Raw genomic sequence first — 21,447 nt, 5'->3', positions numbered from 1 at the left:
CCAACCTGACTTTAGTCCAATTCCTTTCTGACCCAAAGCCCATTAACCTGGACTCCTTGTCAGGTCTGTTTGTGCCTTACATCTAGTTTTAAAGGAGAGGTTGTTCTGGGTCAAGAGATGATTTCTAATATTTCCTCTTTTAAGTTGTCTAAAATTCACAGACTGATGTAATTAGACAGCAGGAAGATCATTGGGGACAGGATAGCTGTCCATCTGTGTAATGAGATTTGGATGCTCAGCTTTACTGAACTGTGGATTCTAGCCCCCATCCAGTTGGCCAGAGGTTATTTCCACAATATTTTTCTATCTTCTTCTTCAGTTAAATTTAAAACTATGAAAGGAAGGGGGCCCCTAATCCTTCCTCGGGAGCAAAAGTGATGCAGATCTTATCGGGAAGACTTTTTCCGGGCCCAACTTAAGTTTTTGTTGGCTCAGCATTAGTTCATTTTTTCCTAAATCTTTCCTCTTGGAGCTCAGTAGACTGTTTAGCCCAGCCCTGCTATTTGTGTTTCAAATGCTTGCAGACGGTTTATATACTCCCTCCTCAACCCTGTTTAGCTGCACTGTAACATACCTAACTGTTTCATTTCTTAATCTCCCTGACCACTACCCTGTCCATGCATGATAAATCAGTCCTCAAATAATTGTGGCTTCTGAATTTTCTATTATTTTTCAACGTTTTCCTAGCATTTGGTGAAGTGCGATTGTATTGGCTTGCTACTGCTGTGTAACAAATAACCACAATATCTTAGTGTTTACCATTAACCATTTGGTTAACTTACACATCTGTGGGTTGTCTGGGCCCAGCAAGGCTGTCTGACTGGGATGGTTCATCTGAGTTGGCTCTGCTGCACATGTCTTCTGTCATCTTCCTAGGGCCAGAGGGCTAATTTAGACGTGTTCTCCTCACAGCAATGGTAGAATACAAAAAGGAGCGTGGAAATACACAAAGCCTCTTTAAAAAGAAGTGACACACCATCACTTCCACCTTTTTCTATTGATCAAATCAAATCACGTGGCCCAATGCAAAATCAAGTGACAGGGAAATATGCTCCATTCCTTTAGTAGGGGAACTTCAAAGTCACGTGTCAAATGGCATGGATACAGGAAAAGGTGAAGAAGTAAGGCTAAAAAGTCACAATGGCCAGCTCACCTGAGCCATAACACAAGCTTCAATTTGAGATCTGATATCTTTCATTGTCCCCTTTGAGTACCACCAAATACCTGCACAGCATTGTTGATGCTCATTAGAGATCATGAAGCCTTCAAGGGCTTATAGAACTTGATTTACAAAGTGCCTGGCAGAAGAGAGATGGAACTTGTTTAGGAGGGAATCATTAAGTCCCTCCAGAACCAGATCAGGATGATTATTGGAGACCTGAAGAACAATCAGTGTTATTCCAAACTCAGGTGATGAAATAACAATGATAGGCAGTTTTTGTTGAGCATCTACTATGTTCTAAGCCATTTGTATCTAGCCTTTTATTGATGGCATCACCACAAGGCTGCAAGGTATTATTGTCACCACTTTCAGAGGAGGAAACTGAATCTAAAAGATCAAGGAACTTGCCCAATATTACACTGAATTTTTAATCTGAATCAAAATTTTTCAAACTGAAAAGGTTAGTTTCAAACTCTTATTGGTCCTAATCCCAATAATCTATATTCTAGACATCCGGGCCATCTGCTGCAGCGCGAGGCGAGTGAGATCCAGCGCGGCGGCCGCTTGCACGCCTTTAGGCCTTTCCCTAAATCGCAGGGCCCCCATTTTGTACCGCAATGCAACAGGCTCTAGAAAGAGCTTTGGATCGTGCGGAGTATATCATTGCAAGTGCCCAACAGAGACCTCCGGAAAGGAAATACCCATCTAATGGGGAGAAGTCTCTCTATGAAAAACTTTATGACATTTATGTTGAAGAATGTGAAAAAGAGCCTGAGGTTACGGAGGAATTAACAAGCAACGTGAACCTGTTAGAGAAGCTTCTTAGGAGAGAGTCGTTGCCGTGTTTGGTGGTCAACCTGTACCCAGGAAACGAGGGCTATTCGCTGATGCTCCAAGGGGAAAACGGATCATCTTCGGAGAGCATCCGACTGCCCTATGAAGAGGGGGAATTGCTCGAATACTTGGATGCAGAAGAATTACCTCCTGTTTTGGTGGATTTCCTGGAAAAGTCTCAGGTTAACGTTTTTCATCGTGGGTGTGTCATAGCAGAAATACGGGACTACAGGCAGTCCAGTGACAGGGAACCTCCCCATTACCAAAGCAGGCATATTCTCTTACGTCCCACGATGCAGACTTTAGCCTGCGATGTAGAGGCCATAGCCAGCGATAATCAGAATTGGACCCAGGAGGACAAACTTCTGCTTGAGAGCCAACTGATCTTAGCTACAGCTGAACCACTGTGTCTAGACCCTTCTGTATCAGTAGTCTGCACTGAAAACAGACTGCTCTGTAACAAACAAAAGCTGAACACTCGTCCCATGAAAAGGAACTTCAAGAGGTACTCTATGGCCTCTCTGAATCGGCAGCAGGAGCTGTCTCGTCGTCTACCGTCTCCTGAGCTAAGAGCCCTGACTTTCGGCAAAAGAATAAGAGAAAGTAAAACAGGTAGGAATTACGGCCTCAAAACCTTTAAAGCAGGAAGTTGTGTAGATATGTGGAAACAGAGACCCTGTGACTTGGCCGTACCTTCTCAAGTGGACGTGGAGAAATATGCTAAAGGGAAGAAGTCTGTCGGATATGATGATTCACAACCAACAGTCTGGCCAGTGCCTGAGGTACAAGGTGGTCTTGCATTTGGATGTGAGGCTGGCTACCAGTCCCAGGCAACAAGGCTGACCATCAGGCAGCTGACTGATAATTCACTTGCCTCTGGAAAAGGGTCCAGTAGAGAAGCCATGTGGGAGAGACAGCTGGCTCCCCCCGACTCCTCCGCAGATGGCCATCCCTACAGTTTCCTGCCCGGGCCAAAGACTGATGCTGGGAGAGTGGTCAGTCGGCCCGAGGAGTCGGTCCAGAAGAGCACCCAGTGTCCAGTGCAGATGTCACACAGCTCCAGTGGCTCAGCCGGTCTCAGGCAACCTTCTCCAGGGAAAGAACCAGAACAGCCTAAGACTGGGGGGGTTCAGTCTTCAGTGCCCGTCAGAGGAGCCACACATCCACCTCCACCCATGAGACTTCCCTGGTGCTCAGGAAGGAGCTCCTGCGGTGACAGTCTCACTTCACAGCAGGCAGGCAGCTCTCAGGCATGTGCATCTCCTGGCCCTGCTCCTAAGCCACCAGGTCTTTCCCAGAAATCCTCTGTGGAGCTGAGCCCAGTTACCACGCTTCCTGCCACCGCCCTGTCCACTGCGGGCTCATCACAGACGACCCCGGTCGCCTGGGGCAAGGTCATCTCCATTGGCCCGAAGTTCACCAGAGTAGTGGGCCCCAGTCTCGGAGGCCAGGCCTCGGGGAGAGGCTGTGCCACCAGGGCCCCAGCTCCCGGGGGGATCCAGCTGGACCACCTGCCCGCAGGAGTGCTGCTGCTGCCGGCACCGCCGCCTCCTCCTCCTCCTCCTCCACCTCCTCCTCCTCCTCCTCCGGGAGGGGTTCAGCTGCTTTTGAAAAACGCTTCGGATCTCAGACCCTTTGCTGTGGTGCCCCTCGGTTCGCTCCTGGGGAGCAGCCAGCAGCGGACCCCGCAGCCGCGCCTCTCCCAGCTGCTTCCCCTGCAGTGGCCCTGCGCCCCGCCTCCTCGGCTGCCAGCATCCCAAGGTCCGGGGACACGGGGTGCGGAGGTACAGGGTCCGTGGGCACAGGGTCCGGGGGTACAGGGTCCGGGGGCACAGGGCGCCGCCGTTCCCAACACGGTCGTGCGTGCCCAGCAAGCCGTGGTCATTCACCTCCGTGCAGTGGACCGTTTCCTACAGCCCCGGGCGCTCGTGTTTTCCCCGCCGGGCTCTGGCCGGAGCCGCCCCGGGCTGAGACCCCCGCAGCAGAGGGGCTGGGCCTTGCTGGCCCCGCTGCCCCAGGTTCAGTTGGCCGTGCGCCTGAGCTCCCGCGCCGCCCCCTCGGGGCCCGCAGCCCAGCAGGCAGGCCGCGGGGACCGGGATAGAGGCCCGCCAGCCGCTCCCAAGCCCTGAGGCCTGGCTGATTTTCTCTCGTTTTGAAAACAAGAGCAGCGACCAAGTGCATTGCGAGTTTCACCCTCATTTGGGTTTTTTTTAATGTGTCGCTCTTTTACGTTGTTAGACGTACAAACTTACTGCAGAGGCACAAGCCCGTGGTTTTTACATAGAGATGGGGAAGTGCTTTACTAAACTGGCACGGTTTCGCGGAAGCCATCGCTTGGGCGGTGGCTGTTGACAGTTGTTTTTATTGCGATGTTCTCAAGTGTATCCAGATCCAAACTAGGGTCAGTTTAAACTCCTGAAGCCTGTAATTTCTCTCAAGCAATAAAACTGCAACACCAGTAAAGTCAAAATTAGTATTATCCTAACAAGATGTTACTAACACATAACTGTAGCAGCTTCACCCTTTTACGTGTACAGCTCAGTAGTGTTAAGTGGACTTTCGTCGTTGCTGTACAACAGATCTCTAGGGTTGTTTTCTTCTTGCAAAAGTGAAGCTTTATCCCCGTGAGCACCAGCTCCCTGTTTCCCTCGCCCCCAGCCCTGGCCCCCACCCCTCTCTTTCCTGTGTCTCTGAGTGTGACTGCTTTAGATACTTCGTAGAAGTGGGATCGTACAGGATTTGTCTTTCGTGACGGGCTCATTTCACTTAGCGTCCTGTCCTCGAGGTCCATCCATGTTAGCGTGCCACAGGAAGGTTGTAGCTGTTTACAAGTGCTAAGATATACTGACGCGGCCTATGAAGTATTAGAAACGTCCTTCGGAAGAGAGTGGACTTTCCTATTTGTTTATTTAGTTTAAAAGCTTTTTGCACCAGTGTCTGAAATGCAATTTTTATACATTTGGTTTGGGAAAAAAACAAAAACAAGCTAACGCTACCAAAAATTGATGCTTGTCATCTTGATATTGAGGCCATGGGATACCTCCAAGTGCGCAGCATGCTTTAGGGGCACTTGCTTGCGTGGATGTCCCCAGCCCTTTAAAAGGTGTCCCCCCCCACCAGCCCAGCTCTTCTCCTCTAGGCTGCAGTCACTGGCCTTGAAAGGGCACTTCTGGGATGTTGTCTTCTCTCTTTATAAAATCATTTACATTTTTGAGAACCCAGGGTTATTTGCAGAAGGTAAATATCTAAACATCTGGAAATGAGTTTGTTTTCCAAGTGTTTTCAACTTTGGTACATTCTGAAGTGGAGTCCCTCTCCCCCGCGTTCCTTCTTTTCCCTTCCCTTGCTGAGTGATCACCAACTGGTCAGCTGTGCCTGCTTCCTCATCTCTTTGTACCTTCTTTCTTGTTTCAGTGGGGCTCAGAAGTCCCCTGAAGTTTTCTGTTTCCGTTTCTTATTGTGGTATAATTTACATAAGAATCAACCATTTTAAAGTGTACAATTCGTTGGCATTTACTGCATTTAGAATGTTGTGCGACCACAGCCTCTGTCTGCTTCCAAAACATTTTCATCCCCCAAGGGAAATCTCTGTACCCATTCAGCACTCACTTCCCGGCTTCCTCTCCCCCCAGCCCAGGAAACCACCAATTTGCGTTCTGTCTCTACAGACTCCCCCATCTCGATTTTTCCTAAAACTGGAATCAGAGACAATGTGACCTCTTCTGTCGGGCCCCTTTCACTTGGCATAATGTTTTCGAGGTTCATCCACATCATAACACGTATCGGCACTTCATTCCTTTTTAGGGCTGAATAACATTCCCTGGTTTGTGTACGCCACATTCTGTTTATCCATCATCTGTTGATGTACATTTGAGTTGTTCCCACCTTTTGCCATTGTGTATAGTGGGGCTATGAACAGTTGTGTACAAGTATCTGAAGGCCTCTCGTATTTTGTTCTTACAACTTTGAAGGACAACCTGTGTATATAAAAGTATTTTTTCCAAGTACGCATGTATGTTTCCCTGCCTTTTGCCCTAACCAAAAAAAGGAAGTTTGGCAGTTCCCAAAGAGGTGAGTGAAGAGGCAGGTAACCGGTGATTCTTACTGCATTAACCCGGCTGTCCTAGCGTGCTACCCATCCTGTTAAGGAAAGATTTGGTCAGCTTGAAGCCTACATCGCAGATATGCCAGCGGAGTGACACTGAGCCCATTAGAGCCTTATGTAGCCCACCCTGGACATCTTTAGGAACGGTGCCTGCACTCTGAAGAAGTGACCAGTTGCAAAGAAGACCAGTGCAATGACCAGTTGCAAAGAAGAGTTTATAGTCAGCCTTGGGAGCCAGCCAGACAAGGGAACTCTGAATCTCACTAGTTTTTGGGTACCTTCTCCCTCTTTGTCCTCACTCTCATCCTTTCAAATACTACCACACAGAGAGACCAGCTGACGTTGTGCTCCCTTCCCAGGCAAGCAAATAAATGCAGCTTTGTTTCAGATAAAAAAAAAAATAATAATAATAATAATAATAATAATCTATATTCTATTCAATAACTCCAATGAAATGAGGTTTAAGATTTCTGGGTTTCCCTAGTGGCCCAGTGGTTGAGAATCTGCCTGTCAATGCAGGGGACACGGGTTTGAGCCCTGGTCTGGAAGGATCCCACATGCCACGGAGCAACTGGGCCCGTGAGCCACAATTACTGAGCCTGTGCGTCTGGAGCCCGTGCTCTGCAACAAGAGAGGCCGCGATAGTGAGAGGCCCGTGCACCACGATGAAGAGTGGCCCCCGCTTGCCACAACTAGAGAAAGCCCTCGCACAGAAACGAAGACCCAACACAGCCATTAATAAATAAATAAATAAATTTAAATCATATGGGCTTCTAAGAAGACCTCTGCTTAAAAAAAAAAAAAAAAAAAAAAAGGGTTTCCCTGGTGGCACAGTGGTTGAGAGTCCACCTGCCGATGCAGGGGACACGGGTTCGTGCCCTGGTCCGGGAAGATCCCACATGCCGCGGAGCGGCTGGGCCTGTGAGCCATGGCCGCTGAGCCTGCACGTCCGGAGCCTGTGCTCTGCAACAGGAGAGGCCGCAACAGTGAGAGGCCTGTGTACCGCAAAAAAAAAAAAAAAGAATTCTCTTACTGTCTGTAATATATACAGACAGACAGACAGACAAACTCACCATATAATTATATGAGGGGAAAAATCTCCAAGAAATGTAGTTAAATGAAAAATGCAGAACAGGTTACATAAGATACATATACGTATACATATCTTTGGTGTTTAAAAAAGGCAGTGGAGCAAAGGTAAGTAGGAAGAAAATAAAAGTCTGTGTATGTATTTGCTTATCTATTCAGGAGGAAACTCTAGAACAATACACGAGAAACCAAGGACAGTGGTTACCTATGAGGAAGTGGACCAGGGACAAGAATGGGGGGGCAGAATTTCATGGCAAATCCATTGATACTTTCTGATTTTTTGAATAATGTGAATGTTAAGGCTATTCATAAAATTAAATTTAAAGAGAAATAAATATTTGGCCAAGGTAGGGTGGAAGATAGGGCAGAAAGATGAGATAAGGCTTTGAGAAGTTTTGACTACAAAGCTCCATTGAAAGGGCAGAAGATTAGAAGGGCATTTAGAAATCCAAATGGCCCTCCATCCACTATCAGACTATTATTTGAACAAGAAAGTGTATCACATAGACAACCCCATCTAGAACAGTGCTAAGGGGACAGTGACCTAGAGCTTTTAAAGGGAGATTTGATGTCATTCCTCTGTACTAGATGTTGACCAGTCCTGGCTGTATTTATCCCCAAACTGTAGAGCCATTTAATCTGCGGCCTTGAATACCTCTCCGTCGTACTGTGGCAGATTCTCAGTTCTCTTTCTTCTTCCTATAGTATTCTTTTTGCTGCTGTTCTTGTTTGAATTTTCTTTTTATTTTTTATCAGTTCCTTATAGCTCCTTGTTACCAATGCATTTGAATTATATCTCTTGAAGCAGTGATTGTTTTTACCATTTACAGGTTATTGTTAAATGTCTATTTAGTGTGGAGTTTGGCTATAAAGTGGACATTCTTAATGCAATATAACTTGAGTAAATAAATGTGTTTTTGTTTCAAAGCAGTCACTTCAGGATGTTATACCCATAAAAATTTAGGAGGTTACACTCATATAACTCCATTTCCTTTGCCATCAAGTTAGGAACATGATGATACTGACTCTTGCCAAGTTCACCCTTTAAAACTTAGATCAGAAGTGATCTCCCCTTTGTGACCGCCTGGAGGGGTGGGATAGGGAGGGTGGGAGGGAGACGCAAGAGGGAGGGGATATGGAAACATATGTATATGTATAACTGATTCACTTCGTTATAAAGCAGAAACTAACACACCATTGTTAAGCAATTATACTCCAATAAAGATGTAAAAAAAAAAATACAAAAAAAGAATACAAACTTAAAAAATAAGAAGATCTCCTTCTGACAGTTTTTCTGGAATCCTCAGGTGTTCATTCTTTGTAATCCCATAGTTCTCAATCATAGCACAGTATATTTTCCAAAAATGGTTGCAACAGTATCTCCCATCCACATGCTATTCTTCAATAACTTTGACATTTCTTCCATCAAGAAATGGTCCATATTCCTTCTCCCTGAATCTGCGAAGGCTTGTGACTAGAGTAGAAGAGATGCTATGTGACTCACAGAGCTAAATCTTTAAAATGTTACAGTTTCTTCTTGATTCTCTTTAGAATTTACTCTTGGAGCATAGCCATGAAGCCCAAGCAGTCACAGGGAAAGGCCATGTGTAGGTGGTCAGTTGACAAGCCCAGCTAAGATCCCAGACAACAGCCAGCATCAACTACTAGACATACGAGTGGATGAGCCTTCAGACGATGCTACCCTCAGCCGTCAAGACGTTCCAAGTGACATTTACTGTCTCAGTTCCAAACTTTCATGAAACTGAGACGAGATCTATGCCTGCTCAGAATTCCTGACCCACAGAACAAAATGTTTGCTGTTTTATGCCACTCAGTTTAGGATGATTTGTAGTGTAGCAATAGTATCTGAAATAAATTTTGATACCTGGAAGTGGGGTGCTGCCAAAATAAAACCTAAAACATATAGCATTGACTTTGGCACTGGTTGGTTGGTGAAAACCTATAAGGCTTTGAGGAGGTTATTGGTGAGGGATTAAAGGAACCGTTTTTAAAATGTTATTGGGAACTGGAAGAAAGGGGACCCTTCTTATGCAGAGACAGAAAGTTTAGCAACATTGTCACTTGTAGTAATGTGGAAACTGGGAAATATATCTAATGAACTCAATGATCTGGGTTAGGAGATTTCTAGGCAGAATTTTTTTTTATTTTTATTTTATATTGGAGTAGAGTTGACTAACAATGCTGTGTTAGTTTCAGGTGTACAGAAAAGTGATTCAGTTATACATGTACATGTATCTATTCTTTTTCAAATTCTTTTCCCATTTAGGTTACTATAGAGTATTGAGCAGAGTTTCCTGTGCTGTGCAGTAGGTCCTTGTTGGTTATCTTTTTTTTTTTCAAATGAGTGGTTTTGTTTATTACAACAAAGAAATAGAAATTTTCAGAGCAAGAAAAATGGTATAACTTTTCTCCTTCTAAGTATACACCAGAGATATTACTTAGCACAACACCCAACCTGCCAGAACACCTCTTCAATATACTAAGGACTGACATAAAAACAGCAAGCACCTAGGTGCATCAACATGATAAGTATAAATGCATTCAAATATATACCATTAAGATTAATGTGAAAATATAATAGCAATATTAACAGTAAATAATATTTTCAATATTACTAATAATTACTAATTAAATATTTATTGGGGGCCATATTTTTCTGAATACTTTTATATATATTTTACTAGCCTTTTCAACTCTACTAGTAGGCAGGGATAATTAGCTTCATATGACAATTGAGAAAACACCATCAGGTTTTTTTTTAATTTTTATGGAGTATAGTTAAGTTACAATGTGGTATTAGTTTCAGGTGTACAGCAAAGTGAATCTGTTATACATAAACATATATCCACTATTTTTTAGATTCTTTTCCCAGATAGGCCATTACAGAGTATTGAGTAAGAGTTCCTTGTGCTATACAGTAGGTCCTATTAGTTATCTATTTTAAATATAGCAGTGCATACATGTCAATACCAAACTCCCAACCTATCCCTCTCCCCCCTACTTTTCCCCTGGTAACATAAGTTCATTCTCTAAGTCTGTGAGTCTGTTTCTGTTTTGTAGGTAAGTTCATTTGTATCATTTTTTTTTAGATTCTGCATATAAGCAATATCATATGATATTTGTCTTTCTCTGCCTGACTTACTTCACTTAGTATGGTAATCTCCAGGTCCATCCATGTTGCTGCAAATGGCATTATTTCATTCTTTTTAATGGCTGAGTAACATTCCATTCCATATATGTACTACATGTTTTTTTCCATTAATCTTTCGATGGACATTTAGGTTGCTTCCATGTCTTGGCTACTGTAAACAGCACTGCAATAAATATTGAGGTACGTGTATCCTTTTGATCCATGGTTTTCTCCAGATTTATGCCCAGGAGTGGGATTGCTGGATCATATGGTAGCTCTATTTTTAGTTTCTTAAGTAACCTCCATACTGTCCTCCGTAGTGGCTGTCCCAATTTACATTCCTACCAGCAGTGTAAGAGGGTTCCATTTTCTCTACATCCTCTCCAACATTTATTGTTTGTAGACTTTTTGATGATGACTATTCTGACTGGTGTGAGCTGATATCTTATTGTAGTTTTGATTTGCATTTCTTTGATAATTAAAGATGTTGAGCATCCTTTTATGTATCTCTTGGCCATCTGTATGTCTTCTTTGGAGAAATGTCTATCTAGGTCTTCTGCCCATTTTTTGATTGGGTTATTTGTTTTTTTGATATTGAGCCACATGAGCCGTTTGTAAATTTTGGATATTCATCCCTTTTCAGTCGTATCATTTGCAACTCCCATCCTGTGAGTTAGCTTTTCAATTGGTTTATGGTTTTCTTTGCTGTGAAAAAGCTTTTGTGTTTAATTAGGTCCCATTTGTTTATTTTTGTCTTTATTTCCATTACCCTAGGAGATGGATCAAAAAAGATATTGTTGTGGTTTATGTTATCTAGGCAGACTATTGAAAATGGCACTTGGATTCTTCTTGCTTCCAATGACAAAATGTGAGAAAATAAGAATGAAATGTTAAATACAAAGGAGCAAGACTTACTAGGTTCAAATATTAAATGTTTCTCACTCCCAGCCTCTCCAGCAGCAAACAACACTTAAATTAAGAAAGGACCTCAGGCCAAAGATCAAATCCAGGGTGAGACTCTAAAATTCTTTGTTCAAACCTCATAGAATACTTCAAATAGGCAACAGGACTTCTAAGGATCTTAAAGACATACTTCACAGATTCTCTCTGTTAAACAATATGGCTCCTAAGAGCCATAAGGACATGGTCCCACATTAGCCTCCAGGGGGCGTGGCTTATCTCAAAGAGTTTCGTGGGTATGGCTTTTGTCTAATAGAGTAAATAGAGACACAGGAAACTTGCAAAATCTTTTAAAGAAGTATATCAGATTTGACTTAAGAGGACAGAGACAGGAGGCCTTTGATTTTTGACCTACTATTGGTGGCAAATCAGCTAGAAAAACTACTCAGTGACAAACACCAGCAGTTTCTTATAGAAAAGGAAGGATAACTCAGATGGTCAAGGAACTGACAAGTGCCAGGTAAATTTCAAAATTGCTAAGGACCAGTAACTGCTCTGTGCTACACATTTTCCCTTTTTCAAATGAGAGTGCTATAACAGCTAGCTAATTCTTATCCCACAAATGTGTATTGGATGGGAAGGAGGAGGGTTGATAACTTCTCTCTGGCCTTCAGAGAAACTCCACCAGAGGCACTGAAGAAAAGAGCTTCATCCACACTGGATCTGATTTAAATAATGGGATCCTGGACTTCAAGCTGATGCCACATTGGGATGAGACCTGGAATTGTTGGAGAAGGGGATGAGTGTATTTTGCATGTGGGAGGAATGTGAACTATTGTGGTCAGAGGGTGGATTGTGGCAGACTATACTTTCTAATCCCACATGTTCTTACAATATGACTTTGATGCCCCTCCCATTGAGAATGGTGGTATGTTCCCTCCGCTTAAATATGGGGTGGGAGTGGAGCTTATAAATGACACTGTGTGACTTCCAAAGCTAGGTTATAAAAAGCTGTGCAGCTGCAGCCTGATTCTCTTTGGGATGGTTGCTCTTGAAACCGAGACACCATGCTGTGAGGAAATTCAAGCAGTCACTTGGAGAGGCTACATGTGGGTGTTTTGGCTAAGAGCCCCAGGTGAGGCCCCAGCAGACAGCCAACATCAACCACGGGACATATAAGTTAGCCTTCCAGCCCCCAGCTATTGAGTTTTCCCAGCCTTTCATTCTGCCCACTTGAGGCCCAGACACCATGGAGCAAAGGTGAGCTATTGCTGCTGTACCCTTTTACAGACTCCTGACTCACAAAAATCCATGAGCATAATAAAATCATTGTTGTTTTATGTTGCTAAGATTGAAATGGTAAGTTACACAGTAATAAAACCAGAACACCTGTGAGGTCACTGCCAAGTGCAGTAATCAAGCCTTAGACTCAGGAGATACACTTAGATTTCAGTACCAGGATCATCCTTTGCCAGCTGTGTAACTGTGGGCAAGTCCCCTAGATAATTATTACTGCTTCATGGGTTGATTATAAGGATTTAATGGGATAACACACATACAGTACAAGGTAAAGTATGTGACACCTACTAACACTCACTAAATGTCTGTCAGCTGTGATTACTCTTCATCCATGTCTTTATCACTGCACTTACTGTTGAAATTATCCATTTATTTGTCTTTCTCTCCTACTAGGCCATAAGCTCCATGACACTAGAAACTTTATCTTGTTCATCACGTAGTTTAGTGCCCAGCTCAACTGGCTTAGTAGACTATTTTAAATCTCAAATAATAGAAGGTGTCCAAAAGTATTTGTCAGTGGTGTTACAAAAGTGTGCAGTATAAGTATATCTGATTAACTTCAGTTTCAATTCATATCTTCAGAGCACTTAATATGTGGTCAAGCATTCTCATATGGATTGTCAAAAGTCATCTTCTTAGCAATTTTATTTTCGCTTCATAAGTGAAGAAACTGAGACTCAAGTGAGTTAAGGACTAGCTCAACATCACCAATGGGAGTTCAAGTTCATCCATGCTGACCCTGCACCCCCAGCACTTCCTCAGACACCACAGCTGACACTTCTGAACTCTCTCATCCTCCTCTTCCAGGATCCTGCCTTTCAAATTTCCCCATCATGGACAAATTTCCATCCTTAGAAATGGTCAAAAATCAGATAAAGATCACACAAGTAAATAAAGAGGATATCTATTTTTTCCTTCCAAAACCAGACATTACAATATAGTAATAAGACCGGTTTTCTTGAAAGTTCTAGAAACTCTTCCAAAATAAAAGAACAATGTTTTTAACAAATTCAGGATTAAATACCTGAAGGTGAAGAGACACACTTATTTCAATGTACTGCTTTATGGTTGAACCTCCTATTTTCATTCTTCTAAGTGCTCCCTGTAACTTTTACACATGGTCTAAAGGGAATATGAAGCTTTGGAAAGATACTTTATAATCTTTCACAGCAGCTTAGGAGGAAGGGGAAAGGCAAGGAAAATAGTTTCAACTTGTTGACTCATTTCATATTCAGTGAATGGCCCTGTTACTCCCTTAAGTGTTGAATCCTTCAAGAAAAGGATATTCAAAATATATTCTAAATGGCATTTTATGGAGGAGGGAGGAGAGGGAGACTTCAAACAATTTAAGCAAGTGCTTTTTCACACTGTTTCCATGTTAAAAACTATTTATATAAAAGAAAGCCTAGGGGGCTTCCCAGGTGGTGCAGTGGTTGAGAGTCCGCCTGCCGATGCAGGGGACACGGGTTTGTGCCCCGGTCCAGGAGGATCCCACATGCCACGGAGTGGCTGGGCCCGTGAGCCATGGTCGCTGAGCCTGAGCGTCCGGAGCCTGTGCTCCGCAATGGGAGAGGCCACAACAGTGAGAAGCCCACCTACCGCAAAAAAAAAAAAAAAGAAAGCCTAAATGCATATCAAAACTACAATGAGGTATCACCTCACACCAGTCAGAATGGCCATCATGAAAAAATCTACAAACAGTAAACGCTGGAGAGGGTGTGGAGAAAAGGGGACCCTCTTACACTGTTGGTGGGAATGTAAATTGATACAGCCACTATGGAGAACAGTATGGAGGTTCGTTAAAAAACTAAAAATAGAACTACCATATGACCCAGCAATCCCACTACTGGGCATATACCCTGAGAAAACCGTAATTCAAAAAGAGTCATGCACCACAATGTTCATTGCAGCACTGTTTACAATAGCCAGGACATGGAAGCAACCTAAGTGCCCGTTGACAGATGAATGGGTAAAGATGTGACACATATATACAGTGGAATATTAGCCATAACAGGGAACAAAATTGGGTCATTTGTTGAGACGTGGATAGATCTAGAGACTGTCATACAGAGTGAAGTAAGTCAGAAAGAGAAAAACAAATATCGTATATTAACGCATGTATGTGGAACCTAGAAAAATAGTACAGATGAACCAGTTTGCAGGGCAGAAATGGAGACACAGATGTAGAGAACAAACGTATGGACACCAAGGGGGGAAAGTGGCAGGAGGGGGGGGGGTTGTGGTGGTGTGCTGAATTGGGCGATTGGGATTGACATGTATACACTGATGTGTATAAAATAGATAACTAATAAGAACCTGCTGTATAAAAAATTAAATTAAAAAAACCAAAAAGAGTCATGTACCACAATGTTCATTGCAGCACTATTTACAACAGCCAGGACATGGAAGCAACCTAAGTGTCCACTGACAGATGAATGGACAAAGAAGATGTGGCACATATATATACAATGGAATATTACTCAGCCATAAAAAGAAACGAAATTGAGTTGTTTGTAGGGAGGTAGATGGACCTAGAGTCTGTCATACAGAGTGAAGTAAGTCAGAAAAACAAATACCATATGCTAACGCATATATATGGAATCTTAAAAGAAAAATGGTTCTGACAAACTTAGGGGCAGGACAGGAAAAAAGATGCAGACGTAGAGAATGGACTTGAGGACACGAGGAGGGGGAAGGGTAAGCTGGGACGAAGTGAGAGAGTGGCATGGACATATATACACTACCAAACGTAAAGGTAGATAGCTAGTGGGAAGCAGCCGCATAGCACAGGGAAATCAGCTCGGTGTTTTGTGACCACCTAGAGGGTGGGATAGGGAGGGTCGGGGGGAGCCACAAGAGGGAGGGGATATGGGGATATATGTACACATATAGGTGGTTCACTTTGTTGTACAGCAGAAACTAACACAACATTGTAAAGTGATTATACTCCAATAAAGATGTTTATATATATATATATATATATATATATATATATATATATATATATATATATAAGCAAAAAAAAAAGAAGAAGAAAGCCTAAGTATATTTTCAGTACTTTGAAGAAAAATATTATAAGTATGAAAAGGCTGGGTTTCAAACTTCCAAAAAAGCAATGCCTTCTCTCAGATAAAATGAATTTAACGAGAAAATTTCTGTTTTTAAAGTGTTAGCATCCTGATAATTTTGAAAAGCTAGAAATGGAATTTTTAAATAGAATTTACTCATTATTCTTTGGTTTGTCAAACAAATATTTAGAGCATGCATGCTAATGGTAGGTACAAGCTTAGTTGCTGGAAATGCAATGATGAGTCCCAGAAACATCACCTCTGCCTCAGAGCACTTACAGTGTCAGAGAAGAGATAAACCTTGCAGTAATTGCCAAATGTGATAAGTGCTATGAAGGAAAACTAGAGGTGGCAATGGACCATAAAGCAGGAGAATGTATTCTAAGCCATGGAAGGGTCTGGAAGCCTTCTCCAAAGGGTGACATTTGAACTCAGATCAGGATGGTGTATTAGTTTCCTGCGGCTGTCATAACCAAACTCCACAAACTAGGTGGCTTAAAACAATAGAAGTTTCTTCTTCCACAGTTCTGGAGGCTAGAAGTCCAAAAGTAAGGTGTCGGCACGGCCCTGTTCCCTCTGAGATTCTTCCTAGCTTCTGGTGGTGGCCAGATGGATGAATCCTTGGTGTACCTTGGCTTGCAGCTGCCTCACCCCAGTATCTGCCTCTATTGGCACATGGTATTTCTCCCTGTGTGTCTCTCAAGACCTTCTTTTATGGACACCAGTCATATTGGACCAAGGGCCCACCCTACTGCAGTATGACCTCATCTTAAATAGTTACATCTGCAATGACCCTATTTCCAAATAACATCACATTCAGAGGTAGTGGAGATCAGAACTTCAACATACTTATTTGGGGGACACAATTCAACCCTTAACAGTTGGTTAGGAGCTAACTAGGAGACAACAAGTGAGGCACAGGCGAGAGCCTGTCAAAGGTCCTATAGCAGGAAGGAGGGTGATATTGGGGGGACCAGAAAGAAGGCAAGGTGACGTTACCCCACGGTCACACTTCTCAGCTTATCCGTGTGTGATGATCTTGTCTCCTGACAGCTCATCAAAACTGTGATAATGGTTACCTTGATCAGAATCCAGAGAGTAAGATATAAACCTGACATTTCTCTGACTATGTTTCTGAGATCCTCATGAGAAAAAAAATCCCCAAGGATGGAACACAGAGGTTTTCTGGATAATATTTCTCTCAGTAGCATTGACTGAAACATGATTTTAAATAGTTTTCCCTTCATACCTTCAGGTCCTGGGAGATCTCACATGTAGCTTGAAGTCTCCGAATAAATTACTAAACCAAGTCTCATTAAAAACAAAATAAAACCAAACCAAAAAACCACCTTGATGTTCTCTTTCATGATACAAAATAAGCTAGTTCCCAGAAGGCTGTATCTGAATGAACATCCACCCTAATTTTTAAGACCAACCCACATCCTGATTCTGTGGTCATTCACTTCTTTGAATCCAGATCAACTCCAAAACCAATTGTAAGACCACAAATCAAGATGCAGTGCCTGGTTAGGCGATTCCCGTAAACCCATTGTCTGCTTACAGCATTTAAAGTTGCAACAGATCCCCAAGGATAGGGAAATTAGATAGTTTATGCTGGACTAATAAACAGGGCTGGAGTATCAGAAAAGTAGTGGGTCACAGAGTACCTAAGAGCTGGATCCAATTCTGGGATACTGTCCCTGGGGGAAGTGGGTGGGTACATATGTGTGTAAGCATTTTGCTGTTCTCCAGACCACAGTTGACTTTGGAACAGGTTCTTCTAAGAAGTTACATGGGACACTGAGAACATCATGTATACTCAGGTCAACTTTTCCTGGAATATTCAACACAAGTCGTTTGAAACCCATCCTGCAATGTATTTGTCTCCCATTCACAAACTTTATTCAACTTCCAGGAGTTCGGACCCAAAAGTAGCACTAAGGTTTGTTATTGACACAAAGTCCAAAACTGAATTCCTCCTGACTGTGTCAAGTACGGTTTGACTGAAATTACAGGACCTAATTGTTTGTAACTCAATTCCCCTTTCTTTAACTGGGCATAACGTGTGCCCTGTGTACTTCACGGGGTTACTGAAAGGACTGAACAGCTTAAATATGGGAAAACACTTTGAAAATGGTAAGGGGCCACGCACACTTGAGATCTGGCGATTGGTTCCATTGCCTCCAAGCATCTCTGTGAAATCAGTTCTTCCCTCCCTCGCAGTCACCAGTCGCCCTGCAGACACACAAACACACACACAGGCCGGATCAGAGGAGGCCGAGCATCTCTGTGGGTCCCCCATAGGCTCCTTCCTGCTCCCAAATCCACTCTCTTCCACCATCAGGTGTTCTCACTCACAGCTGCATATTTCAGCCCAGTGGTTGTCAACATTAGAATGACTGAGGTAATTTTTTGAATTTAAATTTTTGAATTAGGCAATGCCTGGGCCCCAGCCCAAAAGCTTCGATTGAATTGGTCTGGGCTATCAGTAATTTACAGTTTTTAAAGCACTCCTAGTGATTCTAATGGGCAGCCGTGGTATTTTTTTAAATTACTGTTTCAGAGGCTCACAAACAAAAATCACAATAATAATAAATATTTATTGGGCACTTCCAATATGCCAGGCACTGTGACAGGTATTTAATGCATCATCTCACTCAGTCCTCACAAAGAGAAAGACAAATACCATATGCTAACACATATATATGGAATTTAAGAAAAAATTGTCATGAAGAACCTAGGGGTAAAACAGGAATAAAGACACAGACCTACTAGAGAATGGACTTGAGGATATGGGGAGAGGGAAGGGTAAGCTGTGACAAAGCGAGAGAGAGGCATGGACATATATACACTACCAAACGTAAGGTAGATAGCTAGTGGGACGCAGCCACAGAGCACAGGGAGATCAGCTCGGTGCTTTGTGACCGCCTGGAGGGGTGGGATAGGGAGGGTGGGAGGGAGGGAGACGCAAGAGGGAAGGGATATGGAAACAGATGTATATGTATAACTAGTTCACTTTGTTATAAAGCAGAAACTAATAAAAAAAAAGTTTTGAACAATTTAAAAAAAATGAAATAAGTGTTTTTACTCTCTTCCTCCACAAGAAGAAAATGAAGCTCCTACAGCTTACCTACCTTACTCCCTGAAACCGAGCTCCTAAGTGAGGGGCAGGATGCAGACTCCACTCTGTCTGCACCAGAACCCAGGCTAGGCTGTCCTCCAGGACCCTCCACTGTCCTCCACTGAAGCCATGTAGTTAGTAAATGAGCTTGGAGGAACCCTGAAAACTCTGCCTTTAATTGGGGAAAGAGGAAAGGGGAAGAAATTTGTCATGCCAAATGAATCTTAATACTCAAAGGCTTTATTCCTGTCCTGCCCCTAGGTTCTTCAGGAATAAAGCCTTTGAGTTTTAAGATTCATTTCGCATGAAACAATTTGTCATGCCAAATGAATCTTCAAACTAGACGCAGACAACACAGAGAATGGACTTGAGGACATGGGGAGGGGGAAGGGGAAGCTGGGACAAAGTGAGAGAGTGGCACGGACATATATACACTACCAAATGTCAAATAGATAGCTAGTGGGAAGCAGCCGCATAGCACAGGGAGATCAGCTCAGTGCTTTGTGTCCACCTAGAGGGGTGGGATAGGGAGGGTGGGAGGGAGACGCAAAAGGGAGGGGATATGGGGATATATGTATACATATAGCAGATTCACTTTGTTATACAGAAACTAACACACCACTGCAAAGCAGTTATACTCCAATAAAGATGTTTAAAAAATTAAAAAATTAAAACTAAAAACAAAAAACTCAAAGGCTTTCTGACAAAACATTATTAGAGCATTTTTCTTTCTCGTGTTTCAAATGTACGGTTGACCCTGGAATATATGAAAATTTGGGGGTTCATTTAATTTTATATTGCTTTCCATAAAGCAGTGTTATCTCACTCTCAGATTTCAGAGTCCAAAGAAAAGCATAAATGATGAGGTTTAGGGGAGGGAAAGGGTCCGGGGGCTGCTAATTCTTTCCCAGTTAAGGGAGATACCCCTTTCTTTCTCTTTCCCCTACGTACCCACAAGCCACAGTAATGTGTAATAAACTTAGACCATCCATAGCTGTAGGATCTCTTTTTTCTGTGTATGGTTAGAACAAAGCCCGTTCTCATGAAAATACTGAGATTCTGTGGTTTTCTAATTGTGCTCACAGAGCACTGGGGGTTCTGTGGGCCCTCCTGGGTGAAGAGGGGGAGATAACTTGTAGGAAAAGAAGTATGGCTGAGCTGGGGATCCTGTGGGCTCTCCATCACCACTTTACTAGAGCAACTCAACTTTTATTAAACTTCACATAACCTTGGATTTGAAGAATGTACTGTTGCTCTGTTGAAAAGAAAGTTTAGAAACCACTATTCTAGTTAATAGTTGTGACTCAGACCCTACCTAAATTACCAATGTTGAAAGAATTGTATTACCACAAAATGTACTTCACCCTAAACCTGTACTGAGCCAATGTGGATGTCAGGAAGTACCACAAGGTCTTATCATGGAAGTGGTGGTTAATAGAAGGATGGTGGGCTTCCCTGGTGGCACAGTGGTTAAGAATCCACCTGCCAATGCAGGGGACACGGATGGGTTCGAGCCCTGCTCTGGGAAGATCCCACATGCTGCGGAGCAACTAAGCCCGTGTGCCACAACTACTGAGCCTGCTCTGTAGAGCCCGCGAGCCACAACTACTGTGCCCACGTGCCACAACTACTGAAGCCCACATGCCTAGAGCCCATGCTCCGCAACAAAGAGAAGCCACCACAATGAGAAGCCCACGCACCACAACGAAGAGTAGCCCCCGCTCGCCACAACTAGAGAAAGCCAGCGCGCAGCGACAAAAGACCCAACTCAGCCAAAAATAAATAAATAAATAGATAAATAAATAAAAGTTAAAAAAAAAATAGAAGGATGGTAACAGCATTTACCACTCTTGGCTCTCCCAATACATCATATGTACACATTATAAATGCTCCAAGTGTCTCTTTTTTATTTACTTTTTTATTGAAGTATAGTTAATTTGCAATATTGGGTTAGTTTCAGGTATACAGCAAAGTGATTTGGTTATACATATACATGTATATATCTATATTCCTCTTTTTCAGTTCTTTTCCATTATAGTTTATTACAAGATCAAAGTCACTCTTAATAGAAGTTGAGGTGCTGTTTAGCAACCACTGTGAAAGAATGAGGAAGCCTCATCCTTTCCCCAGGGTTCAGGGGCCTCGTGCAGCCTTCCTGTCCTTGCAAATGTAGCAGCAGCAGCTGACCCAGGCCAGCCCGGGTCAGCAGCCCAGGTGGCTACTTTGGAGCAGGCTACATGCACCATTTTGCCAAATGGCACTGCATAATTTTTTCCCCTGATGTTTAAAGTGGGACCGTTTGTTAGTAGTATTTTTAAATAACAGTTATGGCATTTTCTGATTATAAAGTAATATTTTGAAAGGTAATTGATTTCAGACTATTTCTGCTTGCTGCTCAGATCTCTGAGGCCAAGAATGACAAAATCTGGCTTCTAATTGAAAGTGGGGAGAAGGAAAAATTATAGGGAGAAAAACAATTTCAATGAACTGACCTGCAGCACAAAAAAAAAAAAATTTCTTTGTTTGTTTACATGGGTGAGATTAAGCTGTGTGGATGCCACAAATATTTTCACTTCAGTAAAAACTTCCAAAGAACATTTTTTTATGGCTGTATGCTACAGTGTATATTATAGGTGTGCTGGCCTTTGTTTAATCATTCTCTTATTGTTGACTTTTAAGATGATTTCCACTTTTGAGTTATGATAAATAACATTGTGA

At 42.8% G+C, this 21,447-nt stretch overlaps 1 protein-coding gene across 1 annotated transcript; it reads left to right on the top strand.

Moving 5' to 3' along the window:
* Nucleotides 1–1,779: 1,779 nt before the first annotated feature.
* On the top strand, nt 1,780–4,125 carry LOC309791985 (transcription factor SPT20 homolog; the record flags this gene model as incomplete). The annotated part of the gene is made up of 2 exons (XM_082601199.1): nt 1,780–3,539; nt 3,627–4,125. 2 exons carry the CDS (start codon nt 1,780–1,782, stop codon nt 4,123–4,125), a joined length of 2,259 nt encoding a protein of 752 aa, XP_082457325.1.
* Nucleotides 4,126–21,447: the final 17,322 nt, after the last annotated feature.

The sequence above is a fragment of the Mesoplodon mirus genome (assembly GCF_964341445.2).
Source record: "Mesoplodon mirus genome assembly, chromosome: 16".
Lineage (NCBI taxonomy): Eukaryota > Metazoa > Chordata > Mammalia > Artiodactyla > Ziphiidae > Mesoplodon > Mesoplodon mirus.
The sequence above is the reverse complement of the archived record's forward strand: the minus strand, read 5'-3'. Positions and strand labels throughout refer to the sequence as shown.